We start from the raw sequence: 26,536 nt of genomic DNA, 5'->3' as shown, positions 1-26,536 counted from the left end.
CTACATAAACTAACCCCCTACTGTGAGCCTCTAAAACCGCCGCCATCTACCTTATCTATCCCCTAATCTGACCCCTTACACCGCCGCCACCTATATAAAAATTATTAACCCCTAATGTAAGCCCCTTACACCGCCGCCATCTCTATTAAAATGATTAACCCCTAATTTAATCTACCTACCCCGCCGCCAGCTATATTATCTATATTAACCCTAAGTATATTATAGTTAATATAGGTATTACATTATATATATTAACTATATTAACCCTAATTATATTAGGGTTAATATAGTTAATATAGTTACTATAGTATTTATATTAACTATATTAACTCTATCTAACCCTAACTAAATTTATATTAAATTAATCTAATTCATTTATAAACTAAAATATTCCTATTTAAATCTAAATACTTACCTATAAAATAAACCCTAAGATAGCTACAATATAATTAATAATTACATTGTAGCTATGTTAGGGTTAATATTTATTTTACAGGTAAATTGTTAATTATTTTAACTAGGTATAATAGATATTAAATAGTTATTAACTATTTAATATCTACCTAGTGAAAATAATTACCCAATTACCTGTAAAATAAATCCTAACTTAAGTTACAAATACACCTACACTATCAATAAATTTAATAAACTACAAACATCTATCTAAAAATACAATTAAATTAACTAAACTAAATTACAAAAAAAAACAAACACTAAATTACAAAAAATAAAAAAAAGATTACAAGATATTTAAGCTAATTACACCTATTCTAAGCCCCCTAATAAAATAATAAACCCCCAAAATAAAAAAAATTCCCTGCCCTATTCTAAATTCAACAAATTTCAAAGCTCTTTACCTTACCAGCCCTTAAAAGGGCCTTTTGTGGGGGCATGCCCCAAAGAATTCAGCTCTTTTGCATACAACAAATACAATACCCCCCCCCCCCATTACAACTCACCACCCACATACCCCTATTCTAAACCCACCCAAACCCCCCTTAAAAAAGCCTAACACTACCCCCCTGAAGATCTCCCTACCTTGTCTTCACCACACCGGGCCGAACTCCTGATCCGATCCGGGCGATGTCTTCCTCCAAGCGGCAAAGAAGAATTCTTCCTCCGGCGACGTCTTCCTCCAAGCGGCAGCAAAGTCTTCATTCTTCCGGCGGCATCTTCAATCTTCTTTCTTCGCTCCGCCGCCGCGGAGCATCCATCCCGGCCGACTGCTGAACTTGGAATGAGGTACCTTTAAATGACGTCATCCAAGATGGCGTCCGCCGAATTCCGATTGGCTGATAGGATTCTATCAGCCAATCGGAATTAAGTTAAAAAAATCTGATTGGCTGATTGAATCAGCCAATCAGATTCAAGTTCAATCCGATTGGCTGATCCAATCAGCCAATCAGATTGAGCTCGCATTCTATTGGCTGATCGGAACAGCCAATAGAATGCGAGCTCAATCTGATTGGCTGATTGGATCAGCCAATCGGATTGAACTTGAATCTGATTGGCTGATTCAATCAGCCAATCAGATTTTTTTAACTTAATTCCGATTGGCTGATAGAATCCTATCAGCCAATCGGAATTCGGCGGACGCCATCTTGGATGACGTCATTTAAAGGTACCTCATTCCAAGTTCAGCAGTCGGCCGGGATGGATGCTCCGCGGCGGCGGAGCGAAGAAAGAAGATTGAAGATGCCGCCGGAAGAATGAAGACTTTGCTGCCGCTTGGAGGAAGACGTCGCCGGAGGAAGAATTCTTCTTTGCCGCTTGGAGGAAGACATCGCCCGGATCGGATCAGGAGTTCGGCCCGGTGTGGGTGAAGACAAGGTAGGGAGATCTTCAGGGGGGTAGTGTTAGGCTTTTTTAAGGGGGGTTTGGGTGGGTTTAGAATAGGGGTATGTGGGTGGTGGGTTGTAATGGGGGGGGGGGTATTGTATTTGTTGTATGCAAAAGAGCTGAATTCTTTGGGGCATGCCCCCACAAAAGGCCCTTTTAAGGGCTGGTAAGGTAAAGAGCTTTGAAATTTGTTGAATTTAGAATAGGGCAGGGAATTTTTTTTATTTTGGGGGGTTTATTATTTTATTAGGGGGCTTAGAATAGGTGTATTAGCTTAAATATCTTGTAATCTTTTTTTTATTTTTTGTAATTTAGTGTTTGTTTTTTTTTTGTAATTTAGTTTAGTTAATTTAATTGTATTTTTAGATAGATGTTTGTAGTTTATTAAATTTATTGATAGTGTAGGTGTATTTGTAACTTAGGTTAGGATTTATTTTACAGGTAATTGGGTAATTATTTTAACTAGGTAGATATTAAATAGTTAATAACTATTTAATATCTATTATACCTAGTTAAAATAATTAACAATTTACCTGTAAAATAAATATTAACCCTAACATAGCTACAATGTAATTATTAATTATATTGTAGCTATCTTAGGGTTTATTTTATAGGTAAGTATTTAGATTTAAATAGGAATATTTTAGTTTATAAATGAATTAGATTAATTTAATATAAATTTAGTTAGGGTTAGATAGAGTTAATATAGTTAATATAAATACTATAGTAACTATATTAACTATATTAACCCTAATATAATTAGGGTTAATATAGTTAATATATATAATGTAATACCTATATTAACTATAATATACTTAGGGTTAATATAGATAATATAGCTGGCGGCGGGGTAGGTAGATTAAATAAGGGGTTAATCATTTTAATAGAGATGGCGGCGGTGTAAGGGGCTTACATTAGGGGTTAATAATTTTAATATAGATGGCGGCGGTGTTAGGGGCTCACTTTAGGGGGTTATAGATATAATATAGCTGGCGGCGGGGTACGGGAGCGGCGGTTTAGGGGTTAATAACTTTATTAGGTTGCGGCGGGGTAAAGGAGCGGCGGTTTAGGGGTTAATAGCATTTTTATTGTTAGGCTAGTGAGGGGGGATAGCGGATAGAGGGTTAGACAGTGCGGGCTATGTTAGGGAGGCGTGTTAGACAGTGCGGGCTATGTTAGGGAGGCGTGTTAGACAGTGCGGGCTATGTTAGGGAGGCGTGTTAGACAGTGCGGGCTATGTTAGGGAGGCGTGTTAGACAGTGCGGGTGTTTTAAACTTTAGTCAGGTTTTATAGGCGCCGGCAGTTTCTAACGTGGCGCAAGTCACTGGCGACGCCAGAAATTTGTACTTACGCAGATTTCTGGACATCGCTGGTTTGTGAGACTTACGGCACGTTAGCATCTGACGGCGACCTATATGGGATAGCTCGTGTTGCGAGCTGAAACTGCGGGCGACGCCGGTTCCCTCGCTTGCGCCGCAAACTGCGATCGATATCGGATCGCGCCCCAAGCATTGTACCACTGTAGAAATTGAACTAATAAAGCAGATTATTTTTACGTAAACTGCTCTCCATCATCCAAAAAGTTAACATATTTTTGGGGGACTTTATAGGTTGATGCTGATTGGTGGGATGAGTTTCCTCATCTGTAATTTACATTTAGAATTTTTAAAGCTTCCAAAGAAAGTGTTGTCAGTCTGACATGTGAAGAGCTGTTATATGAATGAAGCTTTTTAATTGTGTTTTTATCTGTGAACTGATAAAAACGTATCCATGGGTTGATGGCTCTATACCTGGATACTCTTCTATCGGGCAATACATTTTCACCAACACATTCTGAAACACTGACTCATTCTTGTTCCGACTGATGAGCTTAAAGTCTTGGAATCTGCAAGTGTGAACATCATTGGAACTCATATTTGCTCTGATATAGCAATCATAGTTGCCCACATTTCAAAAATACTTCCAGGGACACTTTGCAGCAGAGCAAGCAAGCAGGTTATTGGACTATTGACAACCTGCTGTTCAACTGCCAGTAGAGGGTTAATAATACAGCAATACAAAAATATTTATGTATACCATTTTAATTAGAGATAAAGTTAAGGTCAATTTTGATGAATTAGTATCCGGTTTTTAATAATCCTATTAAAAACAAGGGCACTTTAATTAATCAAAATTGATATTTCACTTGTTTTCTTCAAAAACGTACCTTTTAATCCTGACAGCTGCTCCAGCGATTCCCCTGGCCGTCGGAAGCCTCTTCATACGTCAGAAATGACGAATCCGGCTTCCTCCAATCACGGCTTCCCCCTGGGGGAATCATGGCCTGATGACCCGCGAAGAGGGCTTGCGATGGACGGACGAAGGGCTGCAGCGGCTGTCAGGATTAAAAGGTACGTTTTTGAAGAAAACAAGTGAAATGTTAATTTTAATGAATTAAAGTGCCCTTGTTTTTAATAGGATTATTAAAAACCGGGCAATAATTCATCGAAATTAACCTTCACCTTAAGCTTCCTAGACAGAATTGCAAATACAGACATCTCCCAACCAAAGAAAGCAAAATCCTGTCAACTTTGAATTTCATAATTTGTTCATATTCAGGGACATCACAGTAAGAGATGTCATAGGAAGTGATGTCACATGAAGATGTGCTAAAATGTGAAGAAAACTGTCAGACTAAATAAAGTTGCAAACAATAAATTATCTACAGTAGTAGCTGAATAATCCCCCTAATTTTACAACAAATCAGCACAGCTCCTCACCAATTGTGGAGGAGCTGTTTGTGTTTTTTCTTCTGATTTGTGGCAATTTAAACATTGATCACTCAGAGAAGGTGCGGCAAGAAGTCCCTGCCTAGACCTGCATGAGTGATCAAGCAGAGTACTTGCTGCACGCACGGCCTCTCCGGTAGCTCCTCCCCATTAACTTGTGTCACACATGCCCCAGCTCGGCTGCAGCCCTCGAAATCTCCAGGAGGGGACATTTTCATGGACAAAAAAATCCAGGAATATACATCAAAATCCAGGGACTGTTAGCAACTATGGACCACTGGAGTTGTTTTTAATCTTAATTTTTAATGTTATGCCTCTTAGACTCTTGATTGTTCCCCATTTATTGGCTGAGGTTTGACAACTTTGTTGTTGTGGATGGCTGCAACAGATCCAGACAACTATTAATTGACTAACTTCCTCTGCTTATTCACATTTTAAGTACGTCTCATTTTGTGCGGTCATTGTCATAAGATCTGCCCTAATAAGATTACAAGACACTGAAACCTTATCCACCTATGTCCCTGTTGATCCACATATGCATATCAGCAAATAACGTGACATAATTTGTGTTTACTTTTAGAATGTGCATAACAAATATAAAATACAATAAGATGCTTCAACTACAATACTTGTAAGATTGTCTGATGTTTTCAACTTGTATTGTATTGTGATAAACTTTCCATTTGTACAGCTATAGAAGGGTATACAAAGTCCAGCATGACGTGTGCACCAGGGAAATCTGTGAAGGTACTGCCAGAAGCCGACCAAGTGAGTACAATTTAGGGTGTGAAATTTGTTAATATTATTGACTATTGAGCAAAAAAAGAGACCATTAGTGTAAATAGATCATCTGCAGTATATGCCTCAAAATTTTACATAGTAGATAATGGTCTAATATTTGGAATATCATATGACTGTAGATCTTTGTGTACAGTGTGAGGACTCTTGCCCCTGTCAGAATGTGAGTTTTTAGACAGAAAAACTTACGTTAAAGAGACAGTTTACTGTGATTTTTTTCCCCATTAATTTGTTTCCAATGATCTATTTTACCTGGAGTGTATTAAACTGTTCACAGGTAGCGCCTATACCTTTATTGTGTCTTTTGAAATATCTGGTTTTGCCTGTTAAATCCCCACCTATATTGAAAGTTTGAATACTAAAGTAATGGTTATAGAAAAGCGATGTGGACAGAAAGGTATTAAAATGTCAGTTTTCCGTTGTTCTCTCTATGGCCCTAATATTCAAAGATTGTCCAGCTTGGAGAGAAATTGTAGGTCAGACTTCACAAAGGATGAACTCACTGAATATTCAGAAGAAAATAGGTGGAACTCTCCTGCACTGCGAGAGCTCTTTACTTTATGTATGTAGAGCAAAGACAAGTCCAGTGCAATATAGCACTGCATGATATGTGCATTGTATTTTATATTACTATACATTTCAGATTAGGTCCTTTCAGTATTATTGCATTTAAGCTTTGCACTTTCTCATTTGTAATTTAATACATTTAAATTTTGATCTAGCAATGATCTTACACATTCTGATTATGCTTTGAAAGTTTCTCTGTTAATTTAATAACTAAGGATCATACCTTGTATAAAATTACATTGCACTTTGTATTTTCTCTATTTTAAACTGACAGTTTCAGAAAGTGGGAGGGAGAGATTGCAGTTCCCTGGGCTGAATATTGGAGTTCCCAGGGTATGTCTGAAGCTTTCTCACAAGTCTTATGACATTTTATAAGCATTTTAAACAAGCTGGTTTTACTGATTTAGTAAATTATACTAAAATATAGCCAAAAGAAAGTTAAATTATAGTGAAAACATTTCAGTTTAATGTGGAATTGATGGAAATGGAGCCTTTATATCAGCCCCAGGGGTTCTCCAGTTACCTTCTCTCTCCCATGTGAAATTTTGTTTCCCAGAGAGCTTCAATAATTTCTATGGAAGGCATCTCTCATCTCTCTGGGATTTCCAAGTTCCTCCCCTGTTCTTAAAAAATTCAGTAAGTTCTGCCCCTGTGAAGTCAGCACTATATTCTCTCTCCAAACTAGAGAATCTTAGATTACCTGGCCCATAGAAAGTAATGACGCTCTCTGGGAAACTGAAGTAGACAGTTTTTCAGTTTTAATTTAAGTAAAAAAACACATGCAAAGTGCAATCTAATTTATAAAAGATACACACACACACATATATATATATATATTGTGTGTAAATTGATATAAAATAGAAATCACAAGGTGTAAATGCAGCAGAACTGTCATATCATGCAGTGCTATATTGCACAGGGCTTGTCTCTCATTCACATACAGAAATGCAGGCAACTCCCCTTGGAGAAGTAAAGCAAAATCTGCCTTTTGAATATTACACTAGGGATCTCGCAGTGCTGGAGGATCATTTTGGAATATCTCACCTGAGTGGAGAGGTTTTGAATATTAGGGCCTAAGCAGCTTCGGGCCTCAGTGTATCCAATCTGGATGATTGACAGCCCCCGTTCACATGCGATTGGCCACTCACAAGCAGGGGCGGCATTGTTAAATGTAGGCAATGTTTGCTGCTCACTCACCGCAAAGCAGGGCAGACAGGTTCATAGAATAGTATAGTATGAGCTGCGATATGTGACTTGAAAGAGTTATTGTACCAGGAATTAAACTGGCAGCTTCTGCAAATAAGACAGACACACTAACCCTGAGCTTAACCCATTTGAAATAATCTTGATAGCGTTTTTTCATATAATGATGTCACATAGCAAAATACCTCATCCATTATAAAACCAAAGTATGCAAATGATATACCCTAGATATTTATTTGTGCTTAAATGATACATAAATAAAGATATTTGGCCCCTTCTTAGGTTTTATCTTTCTTAAATGTTATTTATGTTAATTCCCTATTTTTAAAATTATCATTAGGACACAAAATAAATGATGTTTTCTATAATGTTAATGTCACTTTTGACAGTCGGCTCTGGTCCTTGACCTATACATAACCCATTTCTATGAGATCTGATTTGATGCAAATAAAACGATTAATTCATTTCTTAAATCAATTAAAAAATCTTTTTTAATCTATGATCTTTGTACAACAATCCTTGTGATTAGTTTAAGAACACCACACCTGTATTTAATTTATGTCAATGGTGATTGTAATTCTGAACCAACATCGCAAATTTCTGCCCAATTTGATAGTCCAATCCAAAGTTATGACCATTGGGAAAATCGTCTTCTAGTTGAGCATTCCAACAAACTTATATAAGTAGCAATGCACAGCAGTAGATTTCAGATTTATTTAGAAGCAAAAAAACAAACACGTGCACGCCTCTGAGCCTACCCAATTGACAAAGAAAAAGCAGTACATTTTATTGGAGGTGTTTCCCCCCCAAAATGTTGTGGTTCATCTAGAAAATTAAAGTTGAATTTACTTCTATGTACTTCTAAATCCAGATATGTGCTACACCTGGACACGTTTCCATCTCATATAGACTATCATATATTAACAGAGCTGCTTGTAAATGTGTTGTGTTTCAGTTATGAACTATATTTACAAACATCACATGTTGTGCCTGTATTAGAAAACTTTATGTTCCCTTTGAATCGCAAAATAAGTCAGATTGCTGATTGGGAACTCAAGCTAATGTACTGTCTAGGTATTAGTATTAATTGTCTTAAATGTTTTATCTTTCTTTTCAGAAACAAGAATTTCCAAGCCATGATCAAAAATACTGTAAGTGTGTTAAATGCAAATATATACTGTTAAATGTTTCAATATAATATGAACGCCACTTTATCCTTTAAATTCCAAAAGCTATAAATGTTTAACCAGTAGAATAAGTGAGACGATAGGGGGGGGGGGTGACACGTTGTCCTCCAAACTGAGCCAAGAGTGTTGAGGATGTCCACATGTTCTTCTGTTGTTGCCCTCCTGTAGGGTCCCCTACACTGCAGATGAAGAAATGTCTTTGTTAGTGATTCTGCAGTAAGGGGTGAGGGATTTAAAAGCCCATATCTCAGCTCATAGATCATACATCATAATAGGTAAAGAAGACCCCTCGTGGCCATCAGCTGATCACCATAACAACATTGATTGACTTACAGAACATTAAGCATATTAAACAGCATTGTATTTTAAGGGGCAAGATTGGAGCTACCCCATACATATACAAATATGAGCCCCATATTTAAAGCAACGTATTGCTCCTGTGTCCATTCAGCTGCTAACAGATAGTCACAACAATGACACACTTATTAGCATTAGTTCTATTTTGTGGTTTCTGGCAATTTTTTTAAAAAGTGTTTTTTATTACCTCCTTACCATAGAAATATGTTAAAAAAAAGAGTGCGGTCCCACAATTCAGAAACACAAAAATAAACTGACTTCATGCCAGGTAACGTCTTAATGAAAAACTATTCAGGATATTGTATATCTGACTACTCTTTTAAAGTTCATTCCTAGGTAGCACCTGGATGAATATGTTAGGAAAACTGACATCAACTATCCATGAAGTCAGATGAAGAAATGGAACAAGTCAGCCTGTCACAGAGGATTCACTTTCCTCCTCTTATTAAGCAACATCCCCTTTCCTTTACAGACCCCTTTTGGATTCAGATATAAGCAAAGCCCAGCAAGCTCTAAAGCAACCTGTCAAGAGTAATATTTACAGGAAAGATAGAATCCAGAAGTGATTTTTATCCTCAAACTAGAAGTGAGAGCAATAACTGTCATTTTCAGGAATCTGTGCATGGGATATTAATAAACACATTCCAAGACAACAAAACATCAATGTCTTAAATTAAAATTCCAAGTAGAATTTAAAAATCAAGCAGTCATTAAGGAAGTCATCACTGTCCACCTGCGCCCAAAGACATTTGGAGAAAATAACAGTAGTTTATGTTTCTGCAAATATGAATTAGAATGCAAAACACCAAATTGCAAAATATAAAGTCAGAAACAGAGCAGTGTAGGTTACAGGTATGAAGAAATTGATTTGATGAAAAACTAATATATGGTTTTTCCAACATCATATATTCTTCAACTGCTGTGCAATTAGGAAGTAATTAATAAAAAATATCATCTTAGGTTAAGAAGGACACGGAAAATATTGTTTAAACAACCACTTTGGATGATTCCAGTATTTTTTGTAAGTTTTACATGAAAGATCAATCTTTCCTCCCAAGCTACAGAAATTTAAGTTGGTGTTATGGTTGCTGAATAGTCAATGTTGCAGCAGACACAGCTCCAGTAATTAAACTACTACTACTTACTACTTCAGCTTACTGTTGGTTCAGTTGAATGATTCACCATAATGCTTTTACATTTTGTAGTGATATCCATATCTTGAGAACTACTGACGTTTGGAGCAAGAAATATAAACTAAATTTATAATGAAGATTTTAAATTATAATTTGATTGGATCAGCCAATAGAATGCAAGCTCAATCCTACTGGCTGATTGGATCAGTCAATAGGATTGAAGTTCAGTTCTATCAGCCAATCGGAATCTAAGGGACGCCTTCTTGGATGACGTCACTTAAAGGAACCTTCATTCGTCGGGTAGTCGTCGGAAGAATAGGATGCTCCGTGTCGGATGTCTTGAAGATGGACCCGCTCCGCGCCGGATGGATGAAGATAGAAGATGCCGTCTGTATGAAGACTTCTGCCCATCTGGAGGACCACTTCTCCTGGCTTGGATGAAGACTTCTCCCGGCTTCGTTGAGGACTTCTTGGCGCTTCGATGAGGACTTCTCCCGGCTTCGTTGAGGATGGATGTCGGATCTTCAAAACTGTAAGTTGATCTTCAGGGGTTAGTGTTAGGTTTTTTTAAGGGTTTATTGGGTGTGTTTTATTTTTAGGTTAGGGCTTTGGGCCGCAATAGAGCTAAATGCCGTTTTAAGGGCAATGCCCATCCAAATGCCCTTTTCAGGGCAATGGGGAGCTTAGGTTTTTTTAGTTAGGGTTTTATTTAGGGGTTGGTTGCGTGGGTGGTGGGTTTTACTGTTGGGGGGGTTGTTTGTATTTTTTTTCAGGTAAAAGAGCTGATTTCTTTTGGGCAATGCCCCGCAAAAAGCCCTATTAAGGGCTATTGGTAGTTTAGTTTAGGCTAGGGTTTTTTTTTTTATTAGTTTTTTTTTATAGGGCTATTAGATTAGGTGTAATTAGGTTAAATATCTTGTCATTTTATTTTTTTATTTTTATTTATAACCAACAATTGGTACAATGGTAAGCTACAGATCAATGACACACCACACAGGGTGCGGTAAGATAATATAAAATTGATAAGGCATTATGAAATAACAATGTTCAACAATGCAATACTGTCAGATATAGTAACATGCAATGCTCATATTTGTGTTGAGGTCTGCAAATGACTTATATGGGTTAGAGAAGATTCTAGCATATGTAATTACTTATACCATAATGTTGGGGTTTTATTTTTATGCAAACTAACACAACCAACCTAAACCTAATCTAACATAAAATACAGACATACAAACCAAACAAACAAACAAATACAATCACAAAGACACAAAATAAGTAGTCCCCTCCACAGAGACGCCACGAATCACAGCACGAGCATCATGATGTACAGTGTCCCAGTCTATGTTAATAACAGAGTTTCTAGAGGATATTAAGGTGCTAAGCAGTTGTCATCTGTATCTGGGCTATAGAAAACAATAGTAAGATCCACCTCACTAGCCTAATACTAAAAATATTACAATCATTTTTACATAAATCTTCAGCTTGAATCAGATTGCTTCTACGAAGTTAGAGGGTGGCATTGAGAGTAAGGACATGCATAACATAACTAAGCAGTTTCATAGTGCCTTGCATGCTAAATAACATATATGTTCAGCATTAGTAGTTCCTTGACCTGGGTAAGAGGAATAGGTAGGTTCAGATAGACAACCTCAAGCCATGTACTGACATGCACAAATTAAAAGTATACAAAAAAACCTGAACAGCGGGGGTTCCGGTGGAGGAGGAGCAAGGCAAGCTAACCTGAGCTCACTGCTCCAGCCCAACAGCTGCTGGCGGTGAAACTTTCGCGCCCTGCCTCAAGTCTTGAGGCTGCCTCTCTCAGGGCAATTAACAAAGATCAAGCTGGAACCCGGCCCAGGGGACTGTCATCCCCCTGGTATATGCCAAACATCGCTACCCGAACTCACTTTTTGTGGCTCAAAATCCTTTACCTGGGTATACAGGTGCGCTGCTAACGAGCGGTGTTCCTGCCTCAAGTCATCTAGCTTTCTTAGCTGGTTATCTTTATTCTCTAGCAAGTGCTCAATTGCCAAACTAAAATATCCTCCCTCTCCTTGCTGTCACTGCCCGCCGCCTCAGAACGGCTAAATTCTAAGCCTAAAGAACATAGTATTTCTTCAACCCCGTAAGGTGAGCCTCCCAGCACTCTTACCTATAGCAAGACTTTCCCTGCCGGCGTGTGCCTGCTTTACCCCTCCCCCACCGGTGCTGCGTGGGAGGTGGACTGGATTTGCTCTGTGCTGGAGCTGGCGGAGGGACTTCGCTTCTCGCGCTCCTGCATACTGTTCCCTTCTCTCCCCTCCCACCGGTGCTGCGCGAGGGGAGACGAAGATTGAGTTCTCCATCGGATCTGGAAGCGGGAGATGCGGGTGGCCACCTCGGGGAGCGAGCTGCTGTATCAGATCCTGGACGCCGGAGAAGAATTCGGCGGGCAGTTAGACGACATAGGAGGGGGTAAGTTAAGTTGTAAAGCACTGCTTTTCCTACAAACTCTCTTGGCACATTACTAACTCTCTAAAGGGACATATAGCGAAGAAATACAGAGCTAATAGACTGGGGCTAACTGGCTTGAAGACTGTCCTGGAAGTAGGCCTCTAAAACTACTTAAAAAACACACTCTTTGGTTCACACCGTGTTGGATAATTGCTGACACCTTGCTAACTTTACACATATTCTACACTTTGGAAAGACCCAGGGCAAGAAAATCTAAAATTCTGCTTGAATTTTTCACCAGCATCTTTTTTTTTTTTTTTTTTTTTCTTTTAAATTGGACATTCTCGGGAAACGTAAAGAGTGGAGAAAAAGATACAAAGTGGCACTTACTAACTGAGAATGGACACAATTGTAGCAAGCACAAGCACAAAATTGGCTTCTTTTTATTGTATATGCTGCATTGTGCTGGAAAGTATAAGATTGTTTTTGTCTTGAAGGCTTATCTATTTGCAGTAGCTTAAAGCTTCAGTGTATCTAACTTTTATACTTGTCTGCTTCAAAAATCCTATATGATAGGGATTTCTTTTTCTCTGTTAAATAATAGTTCTGCTTAAAGATTTACACTCATATAAGTATGTAAAGGTAATTAGCTAAGGTAAAGGCTTTATATATTATTTAGGTCTCACCAGATCAGAATTTACAACAGGGGAAATGACTCTTGCTTTACTGAATAGAATTGTGAAAATGGAAGATAGCAGAAGTCTTAAAGGCAAATTCTGAACTAAAGGGAAACCTATACAATTAATTTCTGAACTCCTGGAAGGCTTTAGCCTCTTCTCCAAACCAAAAGGCATGAACTTTTCTAAAATTGATAGATAGGTGCGGAGAAGAGAAAAACTCAGGCTTCCTTTAACTTTAGCGTGATTGGGTAAATCTACTTCTGTCTGGTCAGGTTAACCATATATTTTATTACAACATTGAGTGTCGATCTTATTGATTGGCGGATCTTAAAATATTATTGCGACTGCCTCTATAAATCTTCTATCCTTCTATAGACAATCGTCATGGCTGGTCAAGAGACCCCCACACACTTTTCTTAAGGATCCTTTTTTCCTTAAGCAAAAAAAATAAGAGGTTCACTCTATCTCTAATCCTTCCTCCCCCTCCTCCTTTTTTTTTTTCTTGTCCCTTGATGAACTGAATCACGATTTTACCCTGGGCTAACGCTTTCTTCTCTACCCCAGGGCTATAGCACCTTCACTTTATGGTCACTGAGACACTGGTTCTTAATTTTTCCTTTTTATAATTTCACTGATATAGTGCACGGGATAAACAATTAGCAGTGATACACACAATAGTTTTTTTTCTTTTATTTTATTTAGCACATGGATAAATTCCTTCACTCCCATTCCCGGACTCCTTCACCAGTCATGACATCTAAACATAGAGACAAGAGAACAAAGGCCGCTGCTGAAGCCTCCGCAGAAATAACTGCACCTACAGCTCCTATCTTGTCCATAAACGAATTAACTAATGTACAGGCCCTAGTGGCTAGTATATCTGAGGCACTAACCCCAAAATTTGATGTTTTAAGATCTGAGATTAAGCAAGATATTAATCTACTTAGACACGAGATAAAATTATTCTCCAACAGACTAGATGAGGCCGAACAGAGAATATCTGATTTGGAGGATCTTATCTCAGCACAGGGATCCAATCTTGAAGCTAATAATATAACTATAGCTAAAATGCAAAACAAAATGGAGGACTTGGAAAACCGCGCCAGGCGCAATAATATTCGCATTATAGGGGTCCCTGAGGGGGGGCCGCTAGAAGATTTAAATACATTCATTCCTGAGATTTTAACCCAGCTTCTTAAGATTCCTCCTCATTATCCATTGATAGTAGTTGAGAGAATACATAGACTAGGGAGACAAACAACAAATAGACAGGGAGATAATAGACCCAGACCTATAATTGCGAAACTGCTTAATTTTCAAGATAAGGTTACATTACTCCAACATTTTCGCAAAAATCAGCCAATTATTTTTAAAGAAAAAAAAATCCTGCTATTTCAAGATTACTCAATGGAAACATCCATTAAAAGAAGAAACCTAGCCCCAATTTGTTCAAAATTTATTCAGCAAGGCTTTCAAGCCTTAATAATTTACCCTTCTAAATTAAAAATCATTGTGAAAGGAGAGGTTCACTTCTTTGATAACCCACAAGAGGCAGAAAAATTATTGCAACAACTAAATACGCAGGAAAAATAAGAAGTTCTTCTTGATAAGAATATAACGCTAAAAGTTAGAGTTCAATGAATAGACAGTATTTATCTGTTCAATTCCCTTTTTCCTTTCCCTTTTTTTTTTTTTTTTTTTTTTTTTTTTTTTTTTCTTCTCTCTCCTTCTCCTCCTTTCTCTCTCCCTCCCTCTTCCTCTCTTTCTCTCCCTCATTTTCTCCCCCCCCCTCCTTAGGTAAATGTCGGGCTTAGTTACAAATCTGAAATTAATCTCCTGGAATGTAGGGGGAATTTCTACTCCCATCAAAAGAAAAGCAATCTCAACCCATGCAAGGCGACTAGATTCCGATATTGTTCTTTTACAGGAGACCCACCTTTCTCAGGTGGAAGTCCTGAAGCTTAAAAAGGGTTGGGTTAAGGAAGTATATGCCTCAACCGGCTCTGGCAGGAAGAGGGGGGTAGCTATATTGATGGGGAAAAGGCTTAAGGCAGAAGTTTTACAAGTCTTGACTGATCCAGAAGGGAGATATTTACTACTAAAAATGAAAATTGAAAAGGTTATTTTTTCGCTTTGTAATATATATGCACCTAATATTATAGATCCAGAATTCTGGAACCAGTTACAGGCTAAAATCCTTTCCTTTAAGGAAGGTTATTTAATCCTTGGAGGGGACTTTAACATGGCCCCTCATTGCCCTTTGGACAGAATGAGGGAAAATAGGGACCATAAAAAGAACAAAAAAGATAATTTAGAATCTAAATTATTGTCGAAAATCAAACAAAATTTAAATGTTAGAGACATTTGGAGGATTCAGAATCCTGATGTCCAGGAATATACTTGTCTATCTAAAGCACACAAGACTATGTCAAGAATTGACCTTTTTTTGATTGATGAAAGGCTATGTACAGCTAAAGTAAACGCAAAAATATTACCGATTTTTCTGTCAGACCACGGACCAATTTCTCTAAATTTTCAATCTGCAGTTTTCCAGCCGGGCTCTGTACGGTTTCATTTCCCCTCCTTCTTGGTAACAGATATGAAATTTAAAGCTCACTTGAGGATTAAATTTGAGGAATATATTCAATGTAACAGGGAATATTGGGAGCGCCCATTAATTCTCTGGGAAGCGGCTAAAGCAGTCATTAGAGGTGAGATTATCTCTTATAGTGCAATGATCAGTAAAAAGCTAAGAGCTAGAGAAAAAGAATTAAATAATGCCTTGATCAATTCATATAATCGCTTACTTCTGACTAAAAATCCAGCTAATTGGGCAAGCTATATCCGAGCAAAAAATGAGAAAGATACATTTGCAATATATAGAGAAACCCAGTCTGATTTGAAACTACATTCCAAACTGTATAGGTATGGAAATAAATCTGGAAAACTACTAGCAAACCTGGTCAGGAACGATAGAAAGTCACCACTTATTGAAAATCTTCTTGTAGATGGGAAACTCCTTACAAAGAGTTCAGATATACATGAAGAAATGGCTAGATATTACCAAGAGATATACTCTCTAAGAAAATCTGACTCAATACAAGCGGAAGATTTTTGGAGCAAAATAATCTGCCCTAAGCTTTCCGCAGAAGTATTGGAAACTCTTAATGCCCCGATCAGGGTCGAGGAAGTAGAGAAAGTAATTCTCGAACTAGCTACAAATAAGGCCTCAGGGCCGGATGGCCTACCAAGTGAGTTCTATAAGATTTTGACATCGGAGATTGCTCCCCATCTTAATCAAGCATATAACGCCATGTATATCAAAGGAGAACTGGTACCGAAAGCTTTCTCAGCATCTTTCACTACTCTTATCCTTAAAGGTGGAAAAGATCCAGTATATAGGGAGTCATATAGACCGATTGCTCTATTAAATGTAGACTATAAGATCTTTATGTCTATCTTGGCCAAAAGATTGCAGGGGATCTTATCCGATATCATACATAAAGATCAAGCGGGTTTTTTGAACTCGCGAAATTCTTCAGCTAAAATTAGAGAAGTGCTATTGGTTTCGGAATATTTTTACAATACTGGAGGGAGGGAGAGTGAGGAAGGAGATTACATCCCAGATCTAGCTATTGTGGCAATCGACGCAGAAAAGGCGTTTGACTCAATACAACATGATCATCTTTTTACCTCGCTGGATCAGTTTGGGTTTAAAGGGAACTTCCTTAAGTTTATACAAAATTTATACAGTCTTCCATCCACTAGCATAATTGTCAATAATATTGTTTCTTCTCAAATTTTGCTTAATAGAGGAACTAGGCAGGGATGCCCCCTCTCTCCTCTCCTTTTTAACCTAGCTATCGAGCCATTGGCCATAAAGATCAGATCACAGCTGGAAGGTATTTTGATTGGCAGACAGGAGATGAAACTGGCATTATATGCAGATGACATCCTTGTCTATTTGTCAAATTCTCAGATTAACATTCCCAAGCTGTTACAAATTATTAATCAATTTGGTTTATTTTCTGGATACAAAACAAATGTCTCTAAATCCGAGATTTACTGGCTTCGAAAGAATAAAGATTCATTTCTGAAGAGTCCTTTTAAAACAGTCAAAGATTCATTTAAGTATTTAGGTATAGTAATACCCACGAATCCACATGACCTTTACAATCTTAATATCCCCCCAATATTAACAGCACTTAAAGACAAACTTAGATCATGGGAAAACCTACCCCTTTCTATATCAGGACGGATAGCCCTCTTCAAGATGGTCCTCCTTCCTAAACTACTGTACATACTACAGAATACAGCATTAATACTATTTGACAAGGACATCCGAAGTCTTAATAGCTGGCTTAGAAGTTTTATATGGCAGAAAAGGAAACCTAGGATATCCCTGAATAAATTAACACATGCCAAGTTATTTACAGGATTTGCATTACCTAATTTGCGGCTTTATAATCTTGCTTTTTTAGCACGTATAGCTGCCGACTGGATTTCAGGCAATAATTATGTCCTGAACAATGCATTAGAAGAGAACATATGCGATCCATATCTCCCCTGTGCTCTACTTCACTGTGCGTTGAAAGACATGCCACCTAGAATTAAGAAAATTAAATCAATTATTAATCCATTAAAGGCGTGGTGGAAGATAGGGAAACTCCTGTCCTTCAATTGTAAGGTCTCCAAATATCTCCCCTTAAGAGGGAACCCTTTATTTCAAGCTGGCATTGACTCCGCAGTTTTTAAAAATTGGCAATCAATAGGACTAAAAACGATAATACAATTTGTTGATAAGGATAACAAGTGCTTTAAAACATTTGAAGAAATCAAGAACAACTTCAACCTCTCCAATAAGGAGTTCTTTGCATTTCTTCAGGTGAGACATTTTGTGTCTGGATTAATGAGGGAGGGGGAATGGAACTGGGAGCTCGGTAAAATAGAGGACTGGCTAACACTAGTTAAAAATGGCCGTATGTCCATTTCATACTGTTACTATTTATTGGGAGCTGAAGAAGGGAAACGCACTCTGGAGAAAGTGGCTCAAGACTGGAGATTAATCTTGGAACAAGAGTATATAAATTGTAAATTTATTCAAAAATCCATTCATATGGTGGCACAGACCACTCTCTCAACAACATGGAGAGAATCACATCTTAAATTGCTGCATAGATTTCATTATACACCAGAAAAAGGTCATAAATTCCAGAACCCTAATTTTTATAAATGTCCTAAATGCTCCCTAGATGCTGCAGATATTACACATATGATGTTTAAATGTCCCCTGATTAGACAATTCTGGTGCAAACTGGAATATTGGTTTAATACCTCCCTAAAGATTTCCCCTTTTGAACTTTCGGCGACATTTGTCATATTCTGCTGCGACAATCTAGTAGAACAACAAATGAACAAAAAGATAATTAAAGTTTCTATCCTAGCAGCCAGATATTTAATATTTAAAAAATGGAAGACGAAAGAAATTCCCACGGTAATTGAAGTAAAAAATTATCTTAAAAAACAATGTATTATAGAGCAACGTGATACGAATATTAATAACGAAACAGATATCAGAAAATTCTTTGATAAATGGGCACCATTTATTAAGTCCCTCCCAACAACAGAGATCGATTATATTATTTTTCCCTTTCAGAATACAGAGATGGTTTTATTAGGGATATGGTAATTGCATAAGGTCTGGAGATATGGGGTGGGGGGGGGAGAGGAGGAGGGTCTGAGGCGAAATCTTTTCTCCCCCCTTTTTTTTTTTTTTTTTTTTTTTTTTTTTCTCTTCTTTTTGTTGTTTTGTTTGGTGTTGTTGCTGTCGCTATGTCTGTTTGTTTGTTTTGTTGGTATTATTATTTTCACCAACAGGTGTATGGAATTGAGATATTATGGGAAAAGTGAACAAAATAATTTAACAGGAACCCTGAGATATAAGACTTAATAGAGTATAATTATTATTTAGGTTACTAAGGTCAGGAAGACTGAGGAATTGTTTGAATTTATTTTTTTTGATGTTCTCTTTCTCATTTCCCTTTTTTTTGAAAATTATGTAATTGTATATATATGTTGAAATATATATAATAAAAATGAATTAAAAAAAAAAAAAAACCTGAACAGCAAAGCTAGAATATAAAACTTTCCCCTTGTTCACTCCCTGAAAGCAGGGAATATTACAGGATGATATATATATATAAGGATCTGGAGTGTCACGCACGTGGCAGCCTACCTAGATATATCAACCCCCTCCATACCAATTACAGTTTAATAAGAGAGGTGCATTATCTACCTGAAGTTAAGGCAATAGGGTTAGGCGTTAATGTCTTGGTCCACCCAAGGTAATATTCGAATAAGTAAGAAACGGGACAAGTGGCATAAGAAGAGATCTAACAGGCAAACCGAACAGACAAACACAGACTGACTAGTCCTATTGAAAATAATATTACGAGACTTAGTATGATTGGCAGTCTAACCGAGTAGAGCCCATATCAGTGTTTACAGAAAATTTCCTAAGGGTGAGGGATAGCAGCTTGAAGTGCCGAGCAATTTTCCTATGCAGCTGAACCACAGAGTCTTATAATGGATTCCATGTTGTCAGCATGCTACTAGAATTATCCTGATAGTTTACAAAGTAAGAGACATATTTAAAGTTAATAGTTTTCTTGGTCAATATGAAATGAACATTGAGACACAAATTGATATTAAATTTTCAAGAGTAAGGCTTCTTACGACTTGATGTATGTACATAAGGAGCTGTGGTATCCTAAGTGTGGGAGCATAAATACCTGTTATGTCACTGCATAATGATGAGGAATTGCTCTAGTTGTAAGGTACTGATACTCGTGATGGTCTCTAGGAGGTATCTGTGGGGTGCATAGTATGTTTATATAATTAAGGAAGCCGCTTACGCGACGGGCTTTAGTATCCCAGTCTGCCCAGAATACTACCCAGATGGGTACAAAGTATATCATGTCAGGCTGTAAGACTCTCGCTACTTTACCCACAGCATCCCCTAGGAGGTTAAAATAGAATTAAAAATAAGTAAATACTAATAATAATAACGCAAATGAAACTGAGTATAACATTACCACACACATACATAACATAGCCAGGCTTCAAAAAACAAGTCAAAGTAACTGCTGGCCAACAAGTTAACTTATTTGATGGAGTTGAGGGAGTATGTGTAAATATTAAAAGATGTCGGGTACATTACTGAGGCATAAAGCCTAAGCAAGGGAGTCAGCTCTTAAGATTGCCCTGGTACACAGTCAGCTGGGACATAGGCAAGAAACAGATTACCCGACTCCAGCCCGGGATGTGGCCTGATAGCTCTGTCTCAGAAGATAGCCGCTCTTCTGCAGAGGGAAAGGGGGCCGTTTCACAGCGAAAGCCAAGGACAGCGGCGCACTTACAGGGCCGCTGCCCCATCTCGAGACCAGCCTTGGGGTTTGCAGGGGTGTAGTATCCTGTGATGAATCCAGTGTTGTTGCGGTTTGTCCACTGCACCGCGCAACCGGATTCCCATTGTGACCGTCTTCTCCCTGTGTGCATGATTCGGCTAATGAGTAGGTAGTCTTGTGAGATGCAGCGTCCCCCCTTGCGCACCAGCCATGCCGGTCCCCACACCCAGTGCCAAGCAGGTATTGCGAGCCAAGGAGTTCCCTTGTCGATTATCCTGAGTGCTTGTTCCGTAATCTAAGCCCGGATCTGTGGTAGACGCTGGAGAGGATCCTGAGGGCAACCGTAGGTCTTTCTTTAGATCCGTAAGTGAACCTGTGTCAGGAGCTGACAGTCGCGGGCGGGGGGGGGGGGTCGCTGCAACCACTGATATCACTGCAGCATTTCTCATCTGTGGAGGAGCTCGGTCTTTAAAGCTGCTATTGGACTTCTGAAAGTTGTGCGCGGTATTATTTATTGTCTATTGTAGGGTAGAGCAGCTTTGACTAATGATGGATTTCTGTAGTCGGAGAGGTTGTTGCGTTAATTGTATCGTTGCGCATAGATCCGCGCAGGAAGTAAGGAGTCAATCTAGTCTAGGCAAAAATATGGCCCGTAGTTCAGATAGAATGTAGGTGTCAGCACTCGGTCCATTAGTGCTGGATATGGAACAGGATTCTTTGATCTTGACTAGTTCCATTACTGAATGACCAGAGATAGGAAAAAGTGGAGCTATATACAATGTGGCGGCAGAAATTGCCCCACGACGCAAAACGGCCTTCTCTACAGTAACTTCTCAGGGGCAAGGGTGCGATGTATGGCCCTTCACGCAACGAGTTTCAGCTGCAGCAAGTACCCGCTTATGTTAGGGTGCCTACTCAGCAAGAAAAATAGCGTGGGTTAGCAGATGGCAGCTAATAGTTGCTTAGTTTTCAGAGTTGTTATGCAGAGCTCCTTCTCCTTGCTGCCATTCGGTTGCTCCGCCCACCGGAAGTCTTGTAATTTGTTTTTTATTTTCTCTAATTTAGTGTTTGTTTTGTAATTTAGCTAATTGTATTTAATTTATTTAATTGTATTTAATTTAGGTAATTTATTTAATTGTAGTGAAGTGTTAGGTGTTAGTGTAACTTAAGTTAGGTTTTATTTTACAGGTAAATTTTTATTTATTTTAGCTAGGTAGTTAGTAAATAGTTAATAACTATTTAGTAACTATTCTACCTAGTTAAAATAAATACAAACTTGCCTGTAAAATAAAAATAAACCCTAAGATAGCTACAATGTAACTATTAGTTATATTGTAGCTAGCTTAGGGTTTACAGGTAAGTATTTATTTTTAAATAGGAATTATTTAGTTATTAATAGTAATTTTTATTTGATTTCTTTTAATTATATTTAAGTTAGGGAGTGTTAGGGTTAGGGTTAGACTTAGGTTTAGGGGTTAATAGATATAGTATAGTGGCGGCGACGTTGGAGGCGGCAGATTAGGGGTTAATAAATGTAGGTAGGTGGCGGCGATGTTAGGGACGGCAGATTAGGGGTTAATAATATTTAACTAATGTTTGCGAGGCGGGAGTACGGCGGTTTAGGGGTTAATATGTTTATTATAGTGGCGGCGATGTACGGAGCGGCAGATTAGGGGTCAATAATTTTATTTTAGTGTTTGCGATGTGGGAAGGCCTCAGTTTAGGGGTTAATAGGTAGTTTATGGGTGTTAGTGTACTTTTTAGCACTTTAGTTATGAGTTTTATGCTACAGCTTTGTAGTGTAAAACTCATAACTACTGACTTTAGAATGCGTTACGAATCTTGACGGGATAGGGTGTACCGCTCACTTTTTGGCCTCCCAGAACAAGCTTTTAATACCGGCGCTATGGAAGTCCCATAGAATAAAGACTATACGCAATTTGCGTAAGTTGATTTACGGTAAGGCCAAAAAAGTGTGCGGTGCCCCTAAATCTGCAAGACTCGTAATACCAGCGATAGTAAAAAAGCAGCGTTATGAGGCTTAACGCTGCTTTTTTACTCATAACGCAAGACTCGTAATCTAGCCGATAGATTTTAACTGAGCAGATGGAACAAAAGGAATACCTGCTATTCCTTACAAATGAGTTCAGAGTCTGCAAAAGAGGCAGGCTGTTTGGGAACTGCCTTAAATAATGTATCAATCCTCTTAACTGGTTGCTTAACTATACCAGGAAAACCTCTACCTCTAAGCAATTAAAACTTCCCACAATAAAGCATGAAATATAAGGACACATTCACTGCCACAGAAGCAGGATCCTGAGACTCAGAGAGGCTACCCTCAGAATAAGAGTCAGAAACACCTCTATCATAAATGGTAATGTAGAGGAGCCACCTTCAAATCCTTGCAAAGGTCTGTGGTTAACAGCTGGAGGCAAAATAGTTAATACCTCATTAATAGTATAGTAAATATACGTTTTGGAGAAAGTTCAGATGAACCACCCTGTTAGCAACTCTGATAAGGCAAAAATCCTTGTACACTCTGTAGTGCAGCAAAACCCTGTTTAGGGTTAGAAATAAACTCAGCACAAGGTAAATAGCTGAGCAGGGGAACAAACCTGAGAATCCTTTCAAAACAAACACAAACTGGATGGGGTTAAAGTATGAGAGGGTCTCAATTGAAACCAAGCTCTGTTGAACAGAGTATTCTACCACCTCTGCTGGTCCTGAGAGCATTTGTCACTGAATAGGTCACAGCAAAACAGAACAGTATTATCTCAGAAAAGGCGCACTTAAAACCGTGATAAAAATGGTTAACCCTTAGCGCACCTGCGCTATCAGGGAATGCTAAAGAAAAGAACCTGAAGGATACAAGAGGGAATGTAGAGACAGCAAAGGAAAATATACTCCGAAGTGACATCTGAGTGTGCTTAGCTGATCACCCTAATTTAAAGCAACTGTAACCTTAAAAAATAAAAAAACGTTTGTGTTTAAATGTGCGAAAACCTGCTAATATAAGGTCTATAGTTTACAAATATGTGTCCCCAGGCTATGTGAATCATTTGTACTTGCTATTATACTAATAGCCGGGGAGCTTTGAAGGTACAAAGTGCTTACTTCAGCTACAACAACTGCGTCTAGTAGACAAGCCCATCCTAAGCAGGTGTGAGCACGATGCTAAGGATCTAAACTAGTAACAGCATCTACATCTACATCTTTGGCGCCTCTTTGTTCCATTTTAGGATTTCGTTTGATGAACTGTTTTGTGTCGAGAGAGCAGCCTTGATCTTCATCAATCGTTTGGAATTTGGATATGTTTCACTCTTAAGCGCACCTCTAGATGGGATTTGCCATCTTTTTTTTTCACTAACAGCATCTACAACCTATGGGATTGGTGGATAAGTCCACATTTCACCTGGAGAGGGTTGTGGATCGCACAAGGAGCAGCTCACTGTAGACCAGGGGATTGGTGGACAAGATCACATTTAACCTGGGAGACACGTGACATTTCTGAGAAAATACTTTCACTTGGCTGATAACTCCTAGTCTATTCTCTCTGATTGACATAGCACTGTGAGGAGAAAATGGGCCACAGATCATTTAGAGGACCCCTCTCAACAATGAGTAGATCTGCACTTCACTTTCACCTTACTCATCATCAAGGAGGCAAAAGAAAATGACTGAGTATCATGGAGGGATTTAACGCTTTAATGTTTTGTGGTAACTTTTGCCTCTTCCTAGTGATCAGGAGTGGTGATTTCCACATGTGATGATTCGTAGACTCTCACCATCTGATGAAAGAAACTGATATCCAAAATTCTGAACTTTTTTGAATTTTCCTCATATTTTAGCTAATACTGCTCAGGATCCCCAAATATCCATCCTGTGATTTACCAATAATGAAGGGGTCAGTAAGGGAAGACAGATTTGAGAAGTTTAAATGGTGAGGGTTTTTGTGTATTTGGATTTATTATGGGGGGGAGAGGGGGGAGTTTTGGCCAAGATATGAGACAAGGTACAGAAGATCCTTTGTGTTGGATTTAAATTTGTGTTCTTTTCTGAACAAAAACATCTGTAATTCTTGTAAAGTTATATATACTGTATGTCTGTTTAAATGTAACAAAACTGCCTGCAGGCTCGCCAGAAACACGGGGCATCAAGCTCCATTCAGAGCTTGATACATATGCCCCGATATCTTTATTGGTTTCCTGTAATAATTCTTCTGTTATATGATTTCTTCCTTAGCTGTGAGCCATAACTTACTTTTGTACATACAGCTTACGGTTTCTTATTGTCTTGCAGGAAAAGAAGCACTAATTATGTGGGAGAGAGATTAGAACATCAGCAGAGGTGACATACTCTTCATCCTTTCTCCTTAACATGATGGGACCCTGTGGATTCCCACTTACCATGCAGTGGCATAGCTGGTGTTGTATCATAAGCCATTGACAAGCTGAGGAGCATCACTCCACCTCATTCTTTGGGGCCCTGCAAGCAGCATTCCCTTCTATCCTCAGCCAAAGATCTACAAGACCACCAGACCTTATGTTTCTGCTTACAGGACTGTGGACACTTGTTCTATCTGCAGATCATTGCTCACATCCTGCTCTGGTACCTACTTAGAGAGCAGAGTTTTTTTGAACTTAGACAAAGCAGCTTACATCTACCAACAATTTATAAAGGCTGCAGAATATTGCTTTACCTTACTATACACTTGTAGAGCATTACATTTCTCTTTCTAACGGACTAGCTAAGCACCAAGTTTCTTTTCATATTGAAGACTTACTTTATGAGAAAACAAATCCCTTAAATAGGAGCATCTGCTTCATGAATCCCCACCAAGTTGGCACTGTAGATATTCATGTAAACTGAAGACAATAATTTAATGAACAGCCTTTTAAAGGGACACTGCTAACAGAACAATCAGTAACTAAGATATTCAGATATATCTTGAAACTCAATGCCCTTTTCAAATCACATATGACAATGGCAATTTTTTTTGACTAAGTTGTAATTTTCATTTGTAAATACTGTGATATGAGATATGGGAAGGTTAATTCCTTTTATCTGATGTCACAAAATATTCAGCAAGAGTTTACACTGGCTAAATGCTCTGTCATTTCATTTTCATTATTTACATTGGCAAAGGACTGTGGCTAAAGCCTAAAAAAAATACTTATACACCATTCTGATATTAAATTTTGTATTATAAATTCAAAATATATATTTAGTTGCCAACATTTCACCACATTTAGATGTATGAATGGAAACCATGTGATCCTTTTTAAATGTACTCTAACCTGGCTGGATGTGTGCAGGGTGAAGCCTTCCTTCTGACCTCAGACCATCTTGTCCTATAAAATGACAGCAGCAACTTTGGGTGAAGCATAGAATAATTTTTTTCTGGACCAGACAAGCAGCGTGTTAAGTTGTACCTCCAGGAGAGGTAGTAACAGTATATTAGGCTGCACCCCATTATGACTGGGTGCAAAGTGTGTTAGATTTCGCCTTCAGAACAGGCGGCTTTTGGTTTTATAATAAAACATTTTATTAAAAAAAATACTCTGCTTTTCTTTTTCAGTTTTGTAACTTAGCAAAAGTAACACTTGGTTTGCTAAATATATTGTTGCTTAACATCTTATTATGGTAGCAAACTAGTCTCTGCAGCGATTTGGCAGCTGAAACCTAAACCATACTGCTCTCTGACAAGTTAGTATAGGTATCTAAGGAAACTTGTCAGCGAAAGTTAGTTTGAGCTAAGACAGCTTGTCAGGAATGTGAGGAACGTATGTTTCATCTGTCCACTCGTTATACGGACAAGCTTGCAACCCTGTGCAGGAATAATAATAATCAACTAAAACAGGTCTATCCAGGCAAGAAGTCTGCTGCTTAATTTGTTGTGTCCCTATGCTTTATTTCTATTAATGTAAGACAGATGTTTACTTATTTATTGTGGGCAGTGTACTGTTCACAGCTAGTACTATCACAGCCAGGGTTGTCTTGCTGCTTGGTAGAGGGCTCTGCCCATGAGCAACAGCTGGCTAAGGAGTTTAAGGAAATAGAGAGCCGTGTAAGGAAGAAACAATACAGTGGTATCACACAGGAAAGGCAAGTTTACTCCTAATTTTAATAACTGGCGCTGGAGCATTTTTAATACATAT

General features: G+C 38.2%; 1 protein-coding gene across 1 annotated transcript in view; it reads left to right on the top strand.

Annotated features, from left to right (window-relative positions):
• Positions 1-25,935, top strand: part of SNED1 (sushi, nidogen and EGF like domains 1) — a 482,978-nt gene extending 457,043 nt beyond the window's left edge. The window contains exons 38-40 of the mRNA XM_053709904.1: positions 5,300-5,376; positions 8,294-8,327; positions 24,678-25,935. Of these exons, the coding sequence (XP_053565879.1) occupies positions 5,300-5,376; positions 8,294-8,316 (100 nt within the window). The 3' untranslated portion in view covers positions 8,317-8,327; positions 24,678-25,935. The remainder of the gene's footprint in view (positions 1-5,299; positions 5,377-8,293; positions 8,328-24,677) is intronic.
• Positions 25,936-26,536: the final 601 nt, after the last annotated feature.

Source organism: Bombina bombina, chromosome 4 (assembly GCF_027579735.1).
Source record: "Bombina bombina isolate aBomBom1 chromosome 4, aBomBom1.pri, whole genome shotgun sequence".
NCBI classification, from domain to species: domain Eukaryota; kingdom Metazoa; phylum Chordata; class Amphibia; order Anura; family Bombinatoridae; genus Bombina; species Bombina bombina.
The sequence above is the reverse complement of the archived record's forward strand: the minus strand, read 5'-3'. Positions and strand labels throughout refer to the sequence as shown.